This window comes from Boleophthalmus pectinirostris, unplaced genomic scaffold (genome assembly GCF_026225935.1).
Source record: "Boleophthalmus pectinirostris isolate CB_2022bp ecotype Guang Dong unplaced genomic scaffold, ASM2622593v1 HiC_scaffold_22, whole genome shotgun sequence".
In the NCBI taxonomy this organism is placed as follows: domain Eukaryota; kingdom Metazoa; phylum Chordata; class Actinopteri; order Gobiiformes; family Gobiidae; genus Boleophthalmus; species Boleophthalmus pectinirostris.
This window is the reverse complement of record NW_026571190.1, coordinates 7,687,593-7,709,176: the sequence shown is the minus strand read 5'-3', so window position 1 is coordinate 7,709,176 and position 21,584 is coordinate 7,687,593. Positions and strand designations below refer to the sequence as shown.

The following is a 21,584-nucleotide window of genomic DNA, read 5'->3' as shown; positions in this document are numbered from 1 at the left end:
GTGTTATTTTTCAGAAAACCACGTGAAATGAGGTGTTTTGATACGGCATGCAAGCTATGCACCAAATAGGCTAATGCTGGGTCATTATTCATCTATTTATTTTGTTTATACCAACAACAAAAAAAGTTAAACACAAGAACAAGTTCATATTGGTTGAGCTAGGTCTTGAGTTAAGTATTTGAAATGTATTCCTTCAATGTCAAAGAATCTAAAGTTCAGGTAAAAACTACACTTTAACATCAATTTTGGTAAGTAATTCTCAACATGAAACGTATACCCTAATAGAGGTCTTCCTCTAACATAATTTCTCTGAGCAAACTGTACTGGCACCTGCACAGAGAGTAGAAGCTGGTACACACAGGACACAGGTCAAACAATTCAAAAGCAAGCTTTGCAAATCTTAAATCCACCAGGTTTCACTCAAGTTTTGCACAACTGGTTTAGTACACAATGGCTGCAGTCCAAACTCTTGAGCCAGGTGCTGTGACTCTCACATATTATCATATTTACTACGATCCACTAAGGTGAAAGGACTCATCGCATACTCGTGGTCTTCAATCATGGGGATCAGAGCTTGAGAGTAGTCTGTGGCCTCATCTGTAGCTGATGTGGTCTGGAGAGGCCGAGGGTGGCCTTCCCAGACTCTGGGTCGTGGGGTCTTTAGCAAAAAAATTGTTCCTGTGGAATAGAGATGGAACTGCTGTCTTTTTAAGGTGCCGCCTGCCTGAGGCAGCTGTATAAATGTCTGCACTCGCAAAATGCCAACTGCAAACCCTGGAGGTGGCCCTGACGGTGAATTGCCTCCTTATTCTGGAGAGCCACTGGGCACGCAAATCAGGATCCTTGGGGAAACTGTGGAAACGTGACACTCGATTAAATCTGCCGTTCGCAGTACACAGCGGAACACTGCAGTATTCACTGCTTCCACCTTCAGCCTTTTGAAGAGTAAAATATTTTTTTCCTATAAATTTCTTTTTTTGTTTTTTGGAGTCCATCTTCAGAATGAATGAAATAACGCAACACAAAACAGCACCCAGACGCTAATAACGCAAGTTCTGGTGAAGTTCGGAAGTTAGCATTTTCTCGTGCACCTCTAGTCCCTCTTTTATATTCTTCCTTTGAGCACCACCTGGCGTCCACTTTGCGCTCTGCATCTCTCCCGCTCACCCCCATCCAGCCCCATCACACAAACAAAACCCTTCTATCCACGTTTCCCCGTGTCCCCAGCCTCTTTATTTATTTATTTATTTATTATTATTATTATTATTATTATTATTATTATTATTATTATTATTATTATTATTATTATTATTATTATTATTATTAATTGATTGATTTTTTTTTTATATTATTTAAAGCCGAAATAAACATTAACAAGATGATCATACATACAAAGAATTACAAGAACCTGAGGAAATGTCCTAATTCTTCTGTAATATTGAGTGTTTTGATAGATTTATTGTTAGATACTGTTTAGTGTATTTAGGATGTAAAAATAGGACTCTGGAATTGGAGCGTTTGTATTTATGGATGTAAAATCGTGTCCCCAGCGCCCCCCGTCCTCCGTCATCACCACGACAGCACCAACATCAGCGGCCCCCCCCCTCCTCCTGTTCTCTCCCTCCTCTCTTTCTCTCTCCCTCTCTTTCTCTCTCTTTCTACAGCCCGGAGAAAACACGGACGACATTTCGGTTCGGCGCTCGGCACGGTGGAGGTGGCGGAGGAGGAGGCGCGCTCGGTCGGATCTGCTCGCTGCTTGCACCCGCTCCATCCGCTCCATTCGCTCCATCCGAGAAGCTGTGGGAACGCCGAGATCCGAGGAACGAGAGGGGAAACCCGGCTACAAGCGCAGTCTAACCCCCGACTCCTGCGCTCATCTGTTGCTGACTGACACTAAATGAATCTTGTAAGGTAAGATGATTAAAAGCCAATTGTCTGCAGAAGAAAATGTGCAGAAATATTAACACCATCGCTTGCTACTGCTGTTCTTTTTGCTGTTAAAGATCAAATATTACGCACAATAGACTCTTGTGAGCTTTGGGACATGTTAGAAAGCTCTCTGCAACAAACATAGGCTATCTGAGTTGTGTTTTGTTTCATTTTTACAAGTTTGAGTTATTGTTTATCTGTGTACACCTCCAAAGCTCAAAATCCTCTGTTCCTCCTAGTGATGTCACAAAGTTGTAGTTTCTCAGCTACCACTTACCTTTTGTTTAGTAGAGATTGGAAATTCTGAAACGATCCAGTGATTCTAGTGAAGGTGTATGGAGTTTAAAAACACAGTGGAGCGCTTCCTGTATTACGACATGACATCACAAGTTGGAACAGAGTGTTTTCTGTTTGAGAGAAGAACTCAATGTGCATATTGGTGTGTTAAACATGTGCGAATGAAAGAAAACACAACTCCAGGCGGATTCGTGATGAGGAAACATAACAGATCAGAAAATAGCATAATATTGGCCGTTTATATATCGGTTAGGTTACAATAATGCCATCATAACATTTAGCAGTAGGAGCGTAACGATATCCAAGTCTCATGATACAATATCGTCACGGTATGAACCTCACGGTACAATATTTATTGTGATATCGTAGGAACGCTCACGATTAGGGATGTAACGATATCCAAATCTCTCCATACGATATTTTCACGATATCTCACGGTACGATATTTATTTAGATTTTTTGTGGAGGTTAACAAACTGTTAATATGCTTCTTTTTCCTCTTAAAATGCCTTGACAAGACTTAATCCAAAGAACTAAGACTTAAAGGCGTTCAGAACTGTGATTTCTTCTTGTCGTCTACACTGAAATGGAGCAAAGGATCATGGTCTATGTAGTTCCCTCTGGCTTTTGCTTATTGCTGCACCATAACTCTTCATTTAAGCAGAGAGATTTGTAATTCGATATATCGTGATGGTCCACGATATTATTGTGAGAACTTTGTCGATACGATATCATGATATTTTGGTTATTGTTACATCTCTATTTAGCATATTTATTAGGTTGTAAAAATGAAGGAAAATATGAAAATATATAGAACATCAATATATTTATATCTGGAACATGTATTTGCTTATTATAGGCACATAAAATAAGTAGATCTAGTAGGTTTATGGATATTCTACCTATGTTGTTTTAATTCAGGATATCCCCAGGTTTGATTACCCTCTCCGGGTGGGTGGAGAGTCCCTGCCTCAAGTGGAGGTGTTCAAGTATCTCGGGGTCTTGTTCACGAGTGAGGGGAGGACGGAACATGAGATTGACAGGCGGATTGGTGCAGCTTCGGCAGTGATGCGGTCGCTGTATTGGACCGTTGTGGTGAAGCGGGAGCTGAGCCGAAAGGCGAAGCTCTCGATTTACCGATCAGTCTTCGTTCCTACTCTCACCTATGGTCATGAGCTCTGGGTAGTGACCGAAAGGACGAGCTCGCGGATACAAGCGCTCGAAATTAGTTTCCTCCGCAGGGTGGCTGGGCGCTCCCTTAGAGATAAGGTGAGGAGCTCAGTCACACGGGAGGAGCTCGGAGTAGAGCCGCTGCTCCTCCACATTGAGAGGAGCCAGTTGAGGTGGCTCGGGCATCTGTTCCGGATGCCTCCTGGGCGCCTCCCTCGGGAGGTGTTCCGGGCATGTCCCACCGGGAGGAGGCCACGGGGAAGACCCAGGACACGCTGGAGGGACTATGTCTCTCGGCTGGCCTGGGAACACCTCGGGATTCCCCCGGAGGAGCTGGAGAACGTGTCTGGGGTGAGGGAGTCTGGGAGTCCCTGCTTAGGCTGCTGCCCCCGCGACCCGGCCTCGGATAAGCGGATGAAAATGGATGGATGGATGATTACCCCAAATTTTAGACTTTTTAAGACCGCTTGAATGAAAAGTAAGACCAACATCGCACCCATTATGTGGACGAAAAACACCAGATCCAGTTCTAATAATGACCATTACTCACTGCTTTAAATAACAAAAAATACTTTTACTATAAAATCTCATTCAGAACTCATTTATAGTTGTGCATTGCTTGCAGTGTTGAGAAGGTTACTTTTAGAATGTAATCCCCTACAGATTACATATTACACACCCCAAAATGTAATTTGTAACGTAATCCATTAAATTACTTAAAGTGAGTAACGTAATCTGATTACTTTGGATTACTTGATATTGTCATGTTTTTTTAAATGACATGAATGTAGCAACCACATCCTGAAAATTCTTGTTTGTTGTCTTCAAATTGTCTGAGGCCAAGTCTCCATGAATAAGCAACTGTTTGCTGTTGAGAAACAAAGACCACGATATCTTAATATAAGAGGTTTTGTCTGTTAAAAGACAGAAACAAGATCAGCTTTTCCTTCACCAGATTAAAAAATATTATTGATAGAGAAATTATATGAGATCACCTTAAATTATGTCAACCTACTGTTAGGTGTCATGTTGTTTAGACCTGGTTTAGTCCTGGTTTAGTCCTGGTTTAGTCCTGATTTTTAGACCTGGTCTAGACAAGGTCTTTAGTTCTGGTTTAGTCGTGGTTTAGTCCTAGTTTAAACCTGGTTCAGTCCTGCTTTAGTCCTGGTTTAGTCCTGGTGTTAGTCCTGGTTTAGTCCTGGTTTAGTCCTGGATTAGTTCTGGTTTAGTCCTGGTGTTAGTTCTGGTTTAGTCCTGGTGTTAGTTCTGGTTTAGAGGCGCACAGGAGGAAGTGCGGTTTACGCGAGAAAACACGGTCCACACGCGGCGCACGAGACGGCGGTGTCCGCGCAGTAACTACTGAAGGAGACGTGGTCCGCGGGTTCTCAGGTTGATGACGATGATGAAGGTGTGTGTGTGTTTGTGTTTGTGTGTGTTTGTGTTTGTGTGTGTTTGTGTGCACGTCCACTCATGTGGCAGGTCACTATAGGACAGTAGTGCAGATATTATGAGTCTATGCAGGTTGTTTTCACCAGTGCCAGTAGCTCCAGTTTCACATTTAAGTTGTAGGCGATTTTATATTTGTTTTTTTTATATATATCTCACATCGGGAGAAGAATTTCCAAGACACAAATGCGTTTTTACCAATGCACTGCTGCTTCCACTGTGTGACTGACACCGCCAACTTTAACATGACGTTTTACATCGCTCTTATTGTCGCGTGTTCTGTTTGGGCTTCAGGCAATGAGTGAAATTACCGAAATAAAAAAATAAATAAATGGGATGTAGCACAAAATGTGAAAACAGGAAAATACCGCCTTGTAATCCACTTATTTCAGCAAAGTAACTGTAATCCAATTACCACTCATTGAAACAGTAACTGTAACGGAATACAGTTACTCATAATTTGTACTCTGATTACGTAACGGCGGTACATGTAATCCGTTACTCCCCAATACTGATTGCTTGTATAATAGCCCAAATTTTTTTTATACCATTCTAACAAGACAAACTTTGTATTGTTTGTGCATACTCCAAGTTAGATGTTCATTCACATTACATGATTTAACGTTGTTGTTTTTTCTTCCTTCTGTTTAACATTGCAGTGCAGCCCGGTTGAGTTTACAAAAAAATAGGCTAATGAAATTTAAGACCTTTGTGAAAAAATAAGACTTGGACAACATAATTTAAGATTTTTTAAGGCCTTAATTTAAGAACATGAAATTTAAGACCTTTGTAAGACTTTTAAGACCCCACAGCTACTCTGTAATTCCACCAGTTTCAAAATATTTTAATTGTACTTTTGTTTTTCATAATAAAATGATGCCTATTTTGCAGAAGTGGGTAGAGTAGCCAGAAGTTATAGGCTATTCAAGTAAGACCAGCGTTACTGCCAAATAATATCACTCAAGTAGAATTACAAAGTAGTAGTGCAAGAAATTACTCAAGTAAGAGTAAAATGTATTTTGGAAAACTACTACACAAGTGAGTGAATTAAAGAGTAACTTTTGGGACGTAACATCTGATTTATAATTTCATTTTATTGTTACGTGAAAAAACATAATATAATGCACAAAATCTGGTGTTTTCACAAAATTGAGACAAACTAAATCAAATCTGAAGCAGTAGAAAAACAAGAAAAACAAATCAGTTCATATTGTCACATAAAACTTTTCTCACTTTAGACTCATGGAGGGAAGAGGAACCACAGCTTTTACTCAAGTACTTCTATAAAAACATTACTCAAGTAGGAGTAAAAGTATGCTGCTAGAAATGTACTCTCAAAAGTATAATTTATTTAAAAAGTTACTCAAATAAATGTAACTGAGCTAGTAGCCTATTAAAGATTCACTATGTAACTTTTCTGGTGGATGTCATTGTTTTGTCCGGCATGTTCCTCAGTGTATGTAAATTACAATCACAGGCTTTTGTCAGGACTAATCCAGGTCTAAACAAGGACTAAACCAGGACTAAACCAGGACTGAACCAGGACTAATCCAGGTCTAAACAAGGACTAAACCAGGACTAAACCAGGACTGAACCAGGACTAAACCAGGTCTAAACCAGGACTAAACCAGGACTAAACTAGGTCTAAACCAGGACTAAACTAGGACTAAACCAAAACTGAACCAGGACTAAACCAGGTCTAAACCAGGACTAAACCAGGACTGAACCAGAACTAAACTAGGTCTAAACCAGGACTGAATCGAGGACTAAACCAGGACTAAACTACGTCTAAACTGGGTCTAAACCAGGACTGAACTAGGACTAAACCAGAACTGAACCAGGACTAAGTCAGGTCTAAACAAGGACTAAACCAGGACTAAACCAGGTCTAAACAAGGACTAAACCAGGACTAAACCAGGTCTAAACCAGGACCAAACCAGGACTAATCTTGGACTAGAACTTGGAATCTAGGACCGCCCCTGAGAGTACCCAGAGTCCGTGCAGCGCGGAGTTCTGCGCCGGTCCTTTCGCTTGCGGTTAACTGATGGTCTACATGGGGGCCGTCTCCAGCGTTTCACCGCTACTGATATCGCGGTAATTGTAGCGAATTTGTATGAAGAAAAACCCACCACTTCAATCCAGGTTAAAAAAGCATTGTAACATGCGTTACTGACATTTGTACTGAGTAAAATATTTTTAAATTTCCCTGTAATGCCTTACATTACTGCATTACAGCAAAAAGCAATGCATTACAGTAATTTGTTACTTTTATAACACGTTAGTGAGTACGTCAATAAAAATTAAATGTAACCTTTTTGCCTCATTCTCTTTCTGCTTCTCCGTGGAAACAGGATGTCTTGTTCCGCCTCTGGCCATTGTCCCGTTTACATTTGGACTCGTACTCCAGAGGCTGTAGGGCTTTCACTACCTTTACTGCCTCTTTGTTGCTATTTCAGTTTGTGTTCATTTAAAGAGGGGGTATCGTGTAAAAATAGATTTTTTTGTTCCCTAATCAAGAGCATGTCTGAAGAGGTTTTAGATGTCATCCTTACACGTTTGAGTAATTTTGTGATCTCTCCCAGGCCCTATTCAAACTCTTCTCCATAAAAATACAAAACATGATACAAAACTGTACACAGTCACTTGAGAAACCTGATGTGATGTGCAGGATTTTCATTAGGGGATGCACACTGATTGGGTTATGATAGCGTTCTGAAAGGGGAGTGGCTTAATACAGGGAGTAAAGTTTTCAGTAAAGGTTAACATGGTGATTTAAATAGGTTATGTGTTAGGAATTAATATTAAACTAGAACTAATCTTTCCATAACTCAGGACTAAACCAAGACTAAACCAGGACTAAACCAAAATGAAACCAAGACTAAACCAAGACCAAACCAAGACCAAACCAAGACCAAACCAAGACCAAACCAGGACTAAACCAGGACTGAAGCAGGCCTAAACCAAGACCAAACCAAGACTAAACCAGGACCAAACCAAGACTAAACAAAGACTAAATCAGAGCTGCACCAGGACTGGAGTAGGACTAAACCAAGACTAAACCAAGACCAAACTGAGACCAAAACAGGGCTACACCAGGACTGAAGTAGCACTAAACCAAGACCAAACCAAGAATAAAACCAGAGCTACACCAGGACTGAAGAAGGACTAAACTAAGACCAAATCAGGACTGAATGAAGAAGACTGAACCGGGTCTAAACCAAGACTAAACCAGGACTGAACTAGGACTAAACCGAGACTAATCTGTGACTAAACCAAGACTGAACCATGACATAAACCAGGACTGAACCAGATCTAAACAAGGACTAAACCAGGTCCCTCTCTCATCTCTGCATTGTGTATTCCACAGATGACAACAATGTGATTACCTAACCGCCCCACACTGCTCCTTCTCTGCGTGACTCATTACGATGCTACAAACACAAGGCCCTCTCTCTCTCTCTCTCTCTTTTTTTCCGTTATCGAATATGACAGGGGCCTATTCTTTTTATCCTACATAGGCCTACCGGACCTTTCAGGCGTTCAGTCCACTCACTAATGGGGACACAGACCAGACAACGTCAACTAGAGAGGGGGGGAGGAGGAGAGAGGGGAGGAGGTGTTTTCCATCGTGAGAAAAAAAGAAAAAAAGAATGAGGCACGACTATCCCCGTTCGGAGGTTTCCATGGCAACGGTGACATCAGGCGAAGGGGGGGGTGTTTGGGTGTCTGTGTTTTATGGTCATGGTTTAGCGCTCATGAAGATCTGGTTTTAGTCATTGTTTAGACTTGGATTCCATAAATGCATTTTTGTTTATTAGTCCTGGTTTAGTCCTGGTTCAGACTTGGGCCAGTTCTAGGTTAGTCCTGGTTTAGTCCTGGTTCATCCATGAGTAGGGATAGGTTTTGTTTGGGTGTCTGTATTTTATAGTCCTGGTTTTAGTACTGATTAAGGTGGTTTAGTCCTGGTTTAGTTCTGGTTTAGTCCTGCCTTAGTCCTGCCTTTGTCCTGGTTTAGTCTTGGTTTTTCTTGGTTTAGTCCTGGTTCAGTCCTGGTTCACCTCTGGTTTAGCTCTCATTAAGTCCTGGGTTAGTCCTGGTTCAGTCCTGGTCCTGTCCTGGTTTAGTTCTGGCCCAGTCCTGGTTTAGGCCTGGTTTAGTCCTAGTTCAGTTCTGGTTCACCTCTGGTTTAGCTCTCATTTAGTCCTGGGTTAGACCTGGTTCAGTCTTGGTTCAGTCCTGTTTCAGTCCTGGTTTAGTCCTGGTTCAGTCCTGGTATAGTCCTTTTTTAGTCCTGATTGAGTCTTTGTTGAGTCCTGGTTCAGTCCGGGTTTAGTTCTGGTTCACCTCTGGTTTAGCTCTCGTTTAGTCCTGGGTTAGTCCTGGTTCAGTCTTGGTTTAGTCTTGGTTAAGTCCTGGTTCAGTACTGGTTTAGTCCTTTTGCAGTTCTGGTCCAGTCCTGGTTTAGTCTTAGTTCAGCCCGGTATAGTCCTGTTTCAGTCGTGGTTTAGTCCAGGTCCAGTCCTGGTTTAGTCCTTGGTCAGTTCTGGTTTAGTCCTTTTGTAGACCTGGTGCAAACCTGGTCCAGTCCTGATTCATCCCGGTATAGTTCCTTTTGAGTTCTAGTTTAGTCCTTTTGCAATCCTGGTCCGGTTCTGGTTTAGTTCTGGTCCAGTCCTGGTTCAGTCCTGGTCCAGTCCTGGTCCAGTCCTGAGTTAGACCCATTTGCTGTACTACTTAATAAATCCGAGCGTGTTGTGGTGAAAGATGGGAGCATGACAGACCTGACGTGGTTGCTAGGCGCTCGGCTGCTGTTGCTAGGCGACGGCTGCCGTGACGACGGGATGAAGCATGATGAGCAGAGGAGTCGGGATGGGGCGGGTGAGAGGACGGTGTTAACATGCCGATGCAAAAATGTTTGGGGAAGAAGACAGGAATAGAAATGGATGGACAGTAAATATACGTTACCTGCTTGTCGCCATGGAGATATATAGATGTTTAATGCCATACTGTGGGACATTCCAGGCCAAGCAATAACATGGCGTAGAAAAGTTACTCCGTCTTTAAGCCATCTTTCCTTCTGCTTTCCCCTTATTCAGAGCCAGGTTTCAGGGCCAGCAGTCTTCAAATCAAATATTTTAAATTATATTGACATAAATCTGGTGTAGATGTTTTTTTTTTCTTATTCCTGACCCACAAAGTCCTGCCTGCAGATCTCATCATACAGGAAATAGAGTATGGAGAAGCCACTTAAGCCCTGGACAAATTCTATTACAGTGACAACAATGCAGACTTGATTAGATAAATATGACTGAATTATGAGATGTGTATATTTAAAAAGTCAGTTTAGATGTAGTAGTCATGACTCTAGCTCCTAATGTAATCAAGTGACTAATGGAGGGCAGAGAATATTAAATATACGAAAGGTAAAATGTCCACAATTGGATTTTTTTAAAAGGAGGTTGGGGGTATTATGCAAAATCGATTTATGTTTTAGCTTTTTACAATGTTATAAGGTCGTTTCCACATCAAAAACATGGCTGAAGAGGTTTTAGATGCCATCCATGCATGTTTGAGTAATTTAGTGATCTCTCCCAGGCTGTAAGTAAGTCTTGATTTTTCTTTTATTCGCACAACGTTTCGGTCCCTCAGACTGCCCCCTTGAGTAAGGTCTCTCCAGTCACCTTCCAGTCACAGCAGTGAAAATAATATATTCATAATTAGACCCCAATAAAGCTATACACCAATCTCTTGTGAATTAAAACACCTGGATAACTGTTAGAAAAATATTCAAAGTTAATTATCAACATTAAAAAAGTTTCATTATACAGACAAAATTGAACATGAACCTCCCTCGTGGCTCAGAGGGAGGGTGTATATATAAGCTCTTCATTGCAACACTTTGTAGAGTTTGCAAGAGTTGGTAGAGTGAAAATCCAATAGTCTTAGTGTCTTTTTAGCACCTGATCATGGTCACCCTCCTCCGCAGGACAGGCACCTGTTCAATCCCACAGGAACATTAGGACGACATATGATGTTTCAGTTGGTTTAAGTGAACAGCGACTGGAGAGTCAGGGTCTCTGCATCTTATTGCGCTTTTGTGCTCACTTATGCGCAGTTTTAGACTACGTTTACACTGAAACGAAACCGCGTATCACCTTATCACTGTATCACCGTATCAGAAACGATATGCGTCCAGACTCATCGTTTCTGTGTCTGCAAGCCTTCCCTATCCACACAGATTTGAGCATATTTACATTATGTATTTACGTTATGTTTTACAGAAACAAAATTTAAAACCACATGGTTCATTTGCATAAACTGAGAGCTCACAAAACAGCTCGCTATTGTGCACTGATGCGGTTCAGCTTCTGTCAGACTAAAGGACACGACTCAGTGGAATATGAGTGTTCTTTCTGTGACAGAGGGGTGTTCTGCAGATCGTTCCGTCTCTGGAGCCGCTTTCAATCGGATTAGTGTGGACGAACACTGCATCCACAACGAAAACAACTCGAATATGTACTAGTGTGGACGGGGCCTTAGTTTAGTTTTAGTATGGTCTTTCCAACATAAGCGAGACCTCACGGGCAGTGCAGCAGGTAAACTACATGAGTGGACGCACATGTAATAACGCTTCTAATTGGGAACTTTTTTCCAGGTGATAAAAATGAGACGTCTTTGTGGTGCTGTGGCACTGAGCGCAACTACCACATCTATAACTGCCATGAGGAATAGGGGCAAGGAGAGTTTGCGCGTTTGGTGTTTCTCTGTCCTGGGAGAAGTCTGAATGTACCAAAGCGTCTTTCTACCTCTTCTGTAGGTAAACAGAGGTGGATCTTTAAATATCTGGGACAATTCTGGGTCGGTCTTCAATATGTGCCAATGTTTGTTATGTGAAACGAATGTGATAATTTCAGCCCTGGAATTGCGAAGCTCTTCTACAAAAACGTAAAAGGTTGCTGTTAACTTGACAACTACAGCTTCATGACATCACAAGGTGAAACAGAACATTTTGAATTTTGGAAATGTAGACAGCCCAATAATGCAAGGTTACTCCAACATGTGGGAATGAAACAAAACACAACTCCAGGTATGTTTTTAATGTGGTAACAACATTATAACTCGGCTTAGAACTCACAAGAGTCATGCAAAATAGCTCTTGACCTATGGATTCTCAGCCCTGAAATGCGAATATACAAATGTATAAATCCTGTATGCTCTGTCATGTTGCTGTTTGTTGCAGGTTTATGAACAACCGCGTTCCTCCTCATAAGAGATATCAGCCCACAGAGTACGAGCATGCTGCCAACTGCGCCACTCATGCGGTACGAGCACATCACCATCAGATTACACTTTCAGAACGGTGACAACACTACATACTTTCAGATCTTGTTAACATTGTGTTTTAGAGCCCTTCTTACAGCGTAAAAATTGTATATTATAATGAAAACATGTTAAGCTTGTACCCAGAAGTGCAATGAAACAAGTAGTAGAGAAAATGGAGATCTATTCAGCTTAATGTATTGATCTACCTGGAATGTTCAGGGTTGACTCTCCACAGATCTAACCTGGAACTTGGTCTGGTTTGGTCTCCATGAACATAGATAGGCCATTGTGTGAAACATTCCAGGCAAAGCATTTATGTCTCCATGTAGAAAAGCATTTGACGGACCCTCCACCAGAAAAGCCAGATCAGGCCCTCCAAGCCATTTTATCTATCTTAACCAATCTTCCAAAAAAAAAAAATATTCTGCTTTAGTCCTTGTTGGTACTAGTCGTAGTTTAATTCTGTTTCAGTGGTAGGCAGTTTTGTAAAGCCTTTTGTCTTTTATTTTTCCCCCAAATCAAATGTAACGGCTGTTGATGCATTAACACTGAAACAGATTTTGATATTTTGTGCAACATTAGATTTGTGATTAGTGTTAAAAGTGGTATATGTCATGTGCCTATCCCGCCCAGAGTCCATAGCTCGATGACAAATCTGGTCCACAGAAAAACTGAGTTGAATAATTGTAAGCGCTATTTCATGAGGTTTACATATTAGCATAAATAACTAACAATTCATAATAATTCTTGTTTAAAAAGCAATGTAAAATGTTTCAGTACATGATGATATGTTTGATTTAAAAGAAAGAAATTTGATACATGATTTGCACATTTGGGGTTGCACTAGTAGCTAGGCTGGCACCACCTTAGTGCCTCTGCTCAATTTAATTTCACTCCAGCAACTAGGTCAGGAATCAAAATACAATAGACGGTTCGCTAAAACCCCAGAAGTGCAAATTCAGGCACCAGCCAATCAGCGAAGAGCAAAGAGACAAGACTGTTGTCAACAATTCCCAAGAGTGAGGACTTAAAGCCGGAATAAAGAGAATGTTTGGTGAATTTCATAAAGGGGAAAGACATTATTGCCCTTCTTCCTACGGCAGACATGTCAAAACTCAGGCCCGATATTATTATCTTTGGCCCACGAGATCACATCAAATATGTATTGGAGCTGGTCCACTGGCTACAGATAGGCTAGAGACATTATTTATTTAAAAAATGTGTTATTATTTTATATTCTGCTTGTTCTGGATTCAATGTTTAAGCAAAACTATTATTAAAAATTTATTTTAATAAGAAAAAGCTTAACATATCACCAAAATAATGATATCGTGATATTGGCTGATGCAGTAATCAATGTCGTAAGAAAATACATATATCACAACATCATCCCCATTTTAACTTTTTTGTAACAACATTCTAACATTAAAGCTCATAGGAGTAAATTGTGTAATGTTTAATGTATTTGTCCTTGTATGTCTGTGTGTGTATCAGTTGTGGATAATCCCGAGTCTCCTGGGCAGCTTGGTGCTTCACTTGCTGTCCGAGGGCCAATGGGAGCGCGTGTCGGCCTGGCTGTACGGGGCCGGCCTCAGCTCCCTCTTCATCATCTCCACCCTTTTCCACACCGTGTCCTGGAAGAAGAGCCACCTCCGGTAACCATGATGGCACACAACAAAAGCTTTGTTCAAAAGTCAGAAATATCTCAAACAGCTCAAACGACCCATTAAAGCTTATCAAAAATATTCAAGCTCCCAACCAGAATGTTACAGAGTCCACCTTTAATGTCAAAATTTAATCTTTTTAATATTAAAATCAGGTTCAGTGCCTTTAATGTGACATAGATGTTTATTTTATGCGATATGTTTGAAGTACCTGAGTGATGAATTATGAATGATGTTGTGACTGTTGTTTGCGGTGTTCAGGTCTGTGGAGCAGTGCTTCCACATGTGTGACAGGATGGTCATCTACTTCTTCATCGCAGCCTCCTACGCCCCCTGGTGAGAACTGCCCTCCTCTGCGCTCATATGGAGGATGGAACTGTTCTAGAATCCCACTCAAGGACCAAAATAGTGTGCTTGAGATCGAGCTTGAGACTTAAGTCACTTTTTGGTATAGTGTGATTTTATTTGTACAGGGACGAGGGCTGGGTATCATTAAGAAGTTGTCGATATGATACATACCTCGATACATAGGCCACGATACAGTGCACTTTCGATTCAGTACAATTCAATACGATATATTTCAAATTGATTCGGTACGGTTCAGTGAAAAACAAAGGCTAAATTATGGCTCTGATACTAAAAGTCTTTATTAAACCACAAAGTCTGTGCAAAGTTAATATAACAAGCACCCATTTTACTCATCAAAACAGTGAAAAGCTACGTTCAGACTGCAGGGCTTAATGCTCAATTCGGATTTTTTTGTGAAATCTGTTTTTTTTGCGCAAGGTCATTCACATTGCCAATTAAATGTGACTTGTATGTGATTTCCAGTGTGAACTTTAAATGCCTCAAAAGTGTCCCACATGCGCATTGGAGGACACGATGACGTCACACACAGCGAGCGCGCTCAGTGTTTATGAAAGTAACCTAAACATGGACGCAGCATGGAGCACCTGGAGTTTTTAAAGTTGTTGTCATATGTACAGCTTATTTGTTTTAAGGAGGAGATAGAGAAGGACGAGGTTTTTGGCCATGGCAAATTTATTCAAATTTCAATATTAATCAACTCGCTAACCTTGCGTTCCCTTCATTGATCAGACTCTGAGCCGTCAGAGCCTGAAAATTCTCTTCCGTTGTCGTCCACTATGGTTGTGGCTTTCTTCTAGTTTCCGCCTACTTCAGTGCAGAATAGTGACATTTGTCACTTGTTGATGACGTGTAGGTTGGATTAATGAGCCCTGGCCGTTCAGACTGAAGTCACATGTCAAAAGATCGGATATGTATTGGTTTTAGGAGCACATATCCAAGTGGCCTGGGTCGCATTTGAAAAAAATCAGTCATTAAAAGATCAAATACAGGTCGCATAGGGGTGGAAAAATCAGATTTGGGTCACTTCTGGCTGCAGTCTGAACATAGCTAAAATGTCAACACAACTGTAGCTCTTATACAAAATAATTTAGTAAAATACACCTAAAAATACTCCTGGGGATATATCAATACAGCAGCCCACAAGATCAATACTGTATCATCAAATTAAATGATAAGATAAATCGATATTTCAATATTTTTGCACACCCCTAACATAACAGGGATAGTGTACAATGTTACGTTGCAACAAAAAAGGAAAGATGCCCTGTACCATGTTCCAAAACATGGCCATTTTCATCTGTAGGCCCTGGGCAATCTCAAAAACTGAATCTGAATATACTGTAGATGAATACTTGACTTAAACATCATGCTTACGTATTTCATTTCATAAAGACAAAAACAAATAATTCTACCTTTAGATCAAACACTACTAAAAATGAGTGTCCCCTTAATGAGTGATACAGTAATACAATATATTTTAGTCGACACAATCTCAAAGAATGTGGTGAAAAGTATGGTTATTATGTAACATGTCAGGTGTGATTTTGGTATTAATTGTGTGTGTGTGTTTCAGGCTGAACTTGCGTGAGCTGGGGCCCTGGGCCTGTCACATGCGCTGGCTCGTCTGGGTCATGGCCTCCTTCGGCACCACCTACGTCTTCTTCTTCCATGAGAGGTAGACTTAGACTTAGATTTCTCTCTATGTTCTTGGACTGTTCCCTCTCCTTCAACACACCTGTCTCAAGTAATCAATGTGCGAAGTTCTCATTATTTTATATCGTTAGACTTAGACTTAGACAAACTTTACTGATCCACAAGGGAAATTATTTGGACACAGTAGCTCACACATCACAATATAACAAAGAGAAAAAAATATAAATGGTAATAATAAATTCTAAATAAGTAGCAAAAAAGATAGCAAGAGGCAGGTGTGAAATAAGTCATAATTATATAAATGTATATGTACGAGTCAAAATAAAATAGAAAAATAAGTTAAAAAAACACCAAAATCTCAGCTTTATATGAGACGTATAGGACATTACTTTTGGGTTATGTCCTCATATACTGTATTTTCCGGGCTATTAGGCACGCTCTTAAGCCTCCAACCCCATCAAAAAATGATTGCACACTCCGCAATCCAGAGCGCCCTATACACGAATCCACTCGGGTGTCCCAGCACGACTTCAGTTAACTACAAAGCTGCACCATCCGCAGCGCACGCAAACACACACGGAGCAGACAGCGACCGCGAGGTGAAAAACACCCGCAGCCACACTCATCACTCCACACCGACGAGGAACGGAACAGAGGAACGAACCGAAAAAGCGAGTGCAATGTGCCACTTCTAGCCACAACTGAACTGAGTCACTGCGAAAATGCCAACAATCCAGCGGTCCCAGACAGCACTCTCCCTACACGCCACAACTGAACAAAGCCCAGAGTCACCGTGAACGCGCCAAACAAAGTCCGACTGACCCATCCAACTGTTGTGTTTCGTTTAAAGTCCAGTGAGGTTTATTTGTGAAAAAAGTTTGAAAATAGACCATTTAATGACAGTGCGCTTTATAATCCAGAGCACCTAATAGCCCGGAAAATACGGTATTCTGACTCCAACAGGACAAGTCAGATCTATGGAGTAATGAATTCAAGATATTTTTAGCAGCAAGTTTAATGCTATGATCAGCTTTTCGGGTAAAGGAATAACCAGAAAAATTGCACAGTTTATCTTTGACTTCGCTTGGTATAGCTAAAGGCTTCATTGTATCTATGGTAGCACTTCATAACAGTTGAATTTCTTTTATGGCTTTGGGAACAGATACAGGGAAGGAAGCATTCAGAGCAGTCCATAGGGATTCATAGAACTGTAGTTACATTATATATCACATGATTTATGCATGTACAGTTTACACGCATCAGTGCCTACAGAGCTGACAGCCTAGAGCTATACTCTGACATATTTACTGTTTTAAAGTGAATGTTCATGCATGTTTTTTGGATTAAACCCTTTATTGCCCAAGGGGAGTTCATCCTGTACACAAGAACATAAAAGCAAGGAAAGACGCAGAGGCAGCAAGAACACAGATAGAAGTTTATGTGTCTCAGCATAGTACCAGGATGCTATCAAATAAATACACATTCACACGTATCTATGTGTATGTGTCAGGTACAAGCTGATGGAGCTGATCTGCTACACTGTGATGGGAGTGTTTCCTGCCCTGGTCATCCTCTCCATGGTGAGCTCCTCCACATTCACATTAGAGCTCCTTTTTCATATTATTGTTGTATTGTTTCTTATTCCATTGTTGAATACAAATGTTCTCTTACTATCTCCTAACCTAACCCACTGATTAGTGACTAAGCCTGAATCCGTCTTAAAGGCACAGTACCATTTTTTTCCACTGTCTTCAAAACATAAAAAACAGAAATGTCTCTTTGTATACAGTTTGCAGTGGTCCAAATGTATTTCTTACTTACCTTATGCATTCTCAGCATCCTAAATATTCACTGTGATGAGTTAATCTGAGCTTTGTTTTAACACAAAGTCAAATTGCCATGAGAATGTGCACTCACAGGAAAATCTATCTCACGAGATTGTATCCTCAGTCTTTACATTTTGCAACGGCATGAAAGAGTTGCATGCCTTGTTCATTTGTGTATTTGTGTATTTAAGTTAAAAGACCTCCTCCACACATAGACATGTAGCTCACATATTAAGACAGAAGTCAGTTTTTATTTTGAAGTGATAGGACTAAGACTGATGCAGATAAAGAGGGCTAAAGTTGGTTAAAAAAGATCGTGAAAAAATATGATCAAATATATGAGTGTCTAATTCACCCACAGACAGCGCAGAACATATTTTGAAAAAGATCCACAAAGAGATATTTAAGACTTCCATAGACTTAGACTTCCATAACTTAGTGTAAAGTGAGAAAGAAGAGAGAGAAGCACTCCTCCTCTGTATCCGTCCTTCTGCACCGAGTGTGTTTAGGGAAAAGACGGAAGGAGCTGGAGCTTCACAGAGAACAGAGGAGCAGGTCCAGTTTTAGTCTAATCATTTATAATAATTAATAATGTTCTGGTATGCTGGAGATGTCTTGCATTCAAACTGCACAAATCTGTCCATCTATTCTAATATCGACATCATGAAATTGATTTTTAATTTTAATTGTTGAATCAGTCTGAGTTAACAAGTTACTCATGTTTTATTCACTATCATAACATAAGTTTTGCTCAATAGTTCACTAATGCATTGTCATTGGTCGCCTATAAGCTTTCGTCTTTCTTACCTTGATAGTTGTGGATAAATTCTTCATGGTAGAATGTTTATCCTTTGTGGATGTTGTTGGTTGAAGATTTGGTGATGGAGCAGATTTATGAAGCTGGTGGAAAGTAGGCGCGATATTTCCACAGATATTTTGACACAGAAAACCATGAACCGGAAGTACCGCAACCCTACTACAGGGCACTTCTGGCCGTTGGGAAAAAAGTCTATTATTTCAAAATCTCGTCTCAAAAATTCTGTCCTTTCCAACCCCTAGTGACGTCACACTCCCTTACTCCACTTTTTAATACAATCTATTGTTGTGTCACCATTGTAACTGCTGAACATTTCTCCATAGACATACATGCCCCTTCCCCCAGCTTGACGTCAGTGGAAAGTATCTCTAAATATGCGTGTTGTGTCCACAGCCGGAGAAGGGGGGCCTGTACGAGCTGCTGATGGGCGGGGCCTGTTACTGCCTGGGCATGGTCTTCTTCAAGAGCGACGGCATCGTCCCGTTCGCCCACGCCATCTGGCACCTTGTTCGTTGCCATGGGAGCAGCCGTGCACTACTACGCCATATGGAAGTACCTGTACGCCCCGCCGGCCAATCAGGTGAAGACGTCCAGATGACATCACAGCTGACCAGGAAGTGACCCGGTGTGGAGAGAGGCAGGCAAATGTGCAACTTTGACACAAACGTGGTAGTGACATATTGGTATGGGTTTGGACAGTTTTGTGTTTTAGTCCATTTTAGGGTTTAAACCTCATGTCTAAATATTTAAAATTTAAATTATTTTTTTTCTTATTAGTAGTAATAGTAGTAGATTAGGTGATCTACTTTCTATATTTTAATTCTGATTGTTTATTTGAAGAGTAATTCTTTTTCGTTTGTTGCTTGGGATCCAGAATATACACTTCTCCAATACTTTCTGGTCACTGGTGAATCTCCTTGAGTCCATCCATGGGTGTGATTGACAAAGTGGATTAGCCAATCAGGGACACGCACGGTCTGTCGGTATCAAAACAAATATGGCTGCTTACAAGGATAAACAAAATGGAAAAAAAATATCTCAGGGGACTGAAAAACATTGCAGATTTCTGCAGAATCAATGAGCAATCACTGAAAGAAATGATTCTGGACCATCATGTTTGGTTCTGACTTAAGATGCAACAGAGGGTGTGGTGACCAGACTGGAATACATGCATCATGAATTTCAGACTTCCGGTCATTGCGCAGTGTATACTGGGAAGAATTTTCCAAAAAAGTAAGCATCAAACTGCCATGTTTGATTTCCCAGTGAGATGCATCTATTGACAAAACCAGTCTTTTCTAGTCTTTTGAACCATATCGCTTTTGTTTTCTGGTTCTGATATTGTCATCTAGTAGTTTTGGGATTCGAACATTGTAATTGTGTGGTTGTTGGATGTCCTAACAGCGGAAAATGGGCTTCGGAAGTTTGCAAACTCCATTACTGCAAAAGTGAATCAGATCTGTGTGACTGCAAAGCTCTTTGTTTCTCTTCCCAACGGAATAGAAAAATAGTGAAAGGCGAAGGTGATGGGCAGTATTGATACACAGGAAGGACAAAAAAGGAAACCTTTGGCTGCCTAAGAAATCATCCCAAGTTTGCTGCAAACATTTTGTATATGGAGAACCATCAAAGCAAAATCCCTTTTGCTAAGCGAGAGAAACAGAAGACGAGCAGGCTGAGCTCGTACTTTTTTGTTCGACTGACTTTACACCAACATCACATTTTGGTCGCTTTGCAGTGGAAGGTGGGTCTTGGCGAACAGCTGGTGCCTTTTGCTTTGGCGTTGACTTTTTAAATTTGTAACCAAGGTTGAGCGAGGGATCAACCACATACAAAATATTCACTGCAAACACGGGATGATTTCTTAGGCAGCCAAAGGTTTCCTTTTTCGTCCTCCCTGTGTATCAATACTGCCTATCGCCTTCACCTTGCACTATTTTTCTATTCTGTTGGGAAGGGAAACATGGGGGTTTGTAGTCACACAGATCTGATTCCCTTTTGCATTTATGGAGTGCGCAAACTTCCGAAGCCCATTTCTGGAGCTGTTTTCCACTGTTAGGACATCCAACAACCACACAATTACAATGTTCGAATCCCAAAACTAAAATATGACAATATCAGAACCAGAAACAAAAGCGATATGGTTTAAAAGACTTGAAAAGATCGGCTTTGTCAATAGATGCATCCCACTGGGAAAACAAACGGTTTGATGCTCACTTTTTCAGAAAATTCTTCCCAGTATGCATTGCACAATGACTGGAATTCCAAAATTCGTGATGCATGTATTCCTGTGTATAAAAAATCCTGGGATATCATACTAGATTTGGCAGGCAATGTGTGAAATTAAAGTAAATATATTCTAGGTCTAATGATTAAAATGATCAAAATTGGTCTAATTTAAATAATTAAATGAATGTGTAAGACCCTACAGATTAAAATACCAAAATGACCAACCCCACAATCCACACTGTCAAAAATGTTGCCAGTGTTGCAGAGTATTTAGTGCTCTCTTTCAGCAGGTGATGGCTTCAATCTATATATTTATACACTGGGACAATAGAGTTTTATTTGATTTGACTAGTCTGTGGTTGTTGCTGCTTATGTTCTTTAATATTCAGGGGACACTTGGCTCTTTACACAGCGGTACCTGGTTAGTTCCAGTCACAAGTGCGGTTATTGAATTGTGACAACATGTCTCAATGTCTCAATCCTAATGCTAACTTATTTTAGTGCATAGTAAATATTATAATGCCACAAACAAAAATTATCTGAAAATAAAAACTACTATTAAACTAAAGTTACTATTACAGGGCCTGTACCTCAGTTTTGACTTATTCTTGTCAAGATAAATGTTTTTTACATCATGCATTGTATAACTAAAGTTGCTAAATAAGAAAATAAGCCCATCCAATACCATGTGCTTGTTTTACACAGCATTTTCTAGGGTGGTAACATAGACTGTATAAAGAAGTTTACTAAGTCATTGACATACCGTAAAATCTGGACTATTGAGAGCACCTGAATATAAGTCGCATCAACTAAATTTTACCAAAATTTAAAAATTATACATATGTAGGCCGCACCTGAATA

The 21,584-nt window shown here is 40.5% G+C and overlaps 1 protein-coding gene across 1 annotated transcript; it reads left to right on the top strand.

Annotated features, from left to right (window-relative positions):
• The first annotated feature begins 1,676 nt into the window (after window positions 1-1,676).
• LOC110158264 (monocyte to macrophage differentiation factor 2-like) lies at window positions 1,677-19,277 on the top strand. The gene is given in 8 exon segments (XM_020922710.2): window positions 1,677-1,911; window positions 12,083-12,164; window positions 13,660-13,820; window positions 14,091-14,165; window positions 15,772-15,873; window positions 17,362-17,431; window positions 18,888-18,998; window positions 19,000-19,277. Coding segments are annotated over 8 exon segments (708 nt in total). The 5' UTR covers window positions 1,677-1,897; the 3' UTR covers window positions 19,093-19,277.
• The last annotated feature ends 2,307 nt before the right edge of the window (window positions 19,278-21,584 follow it).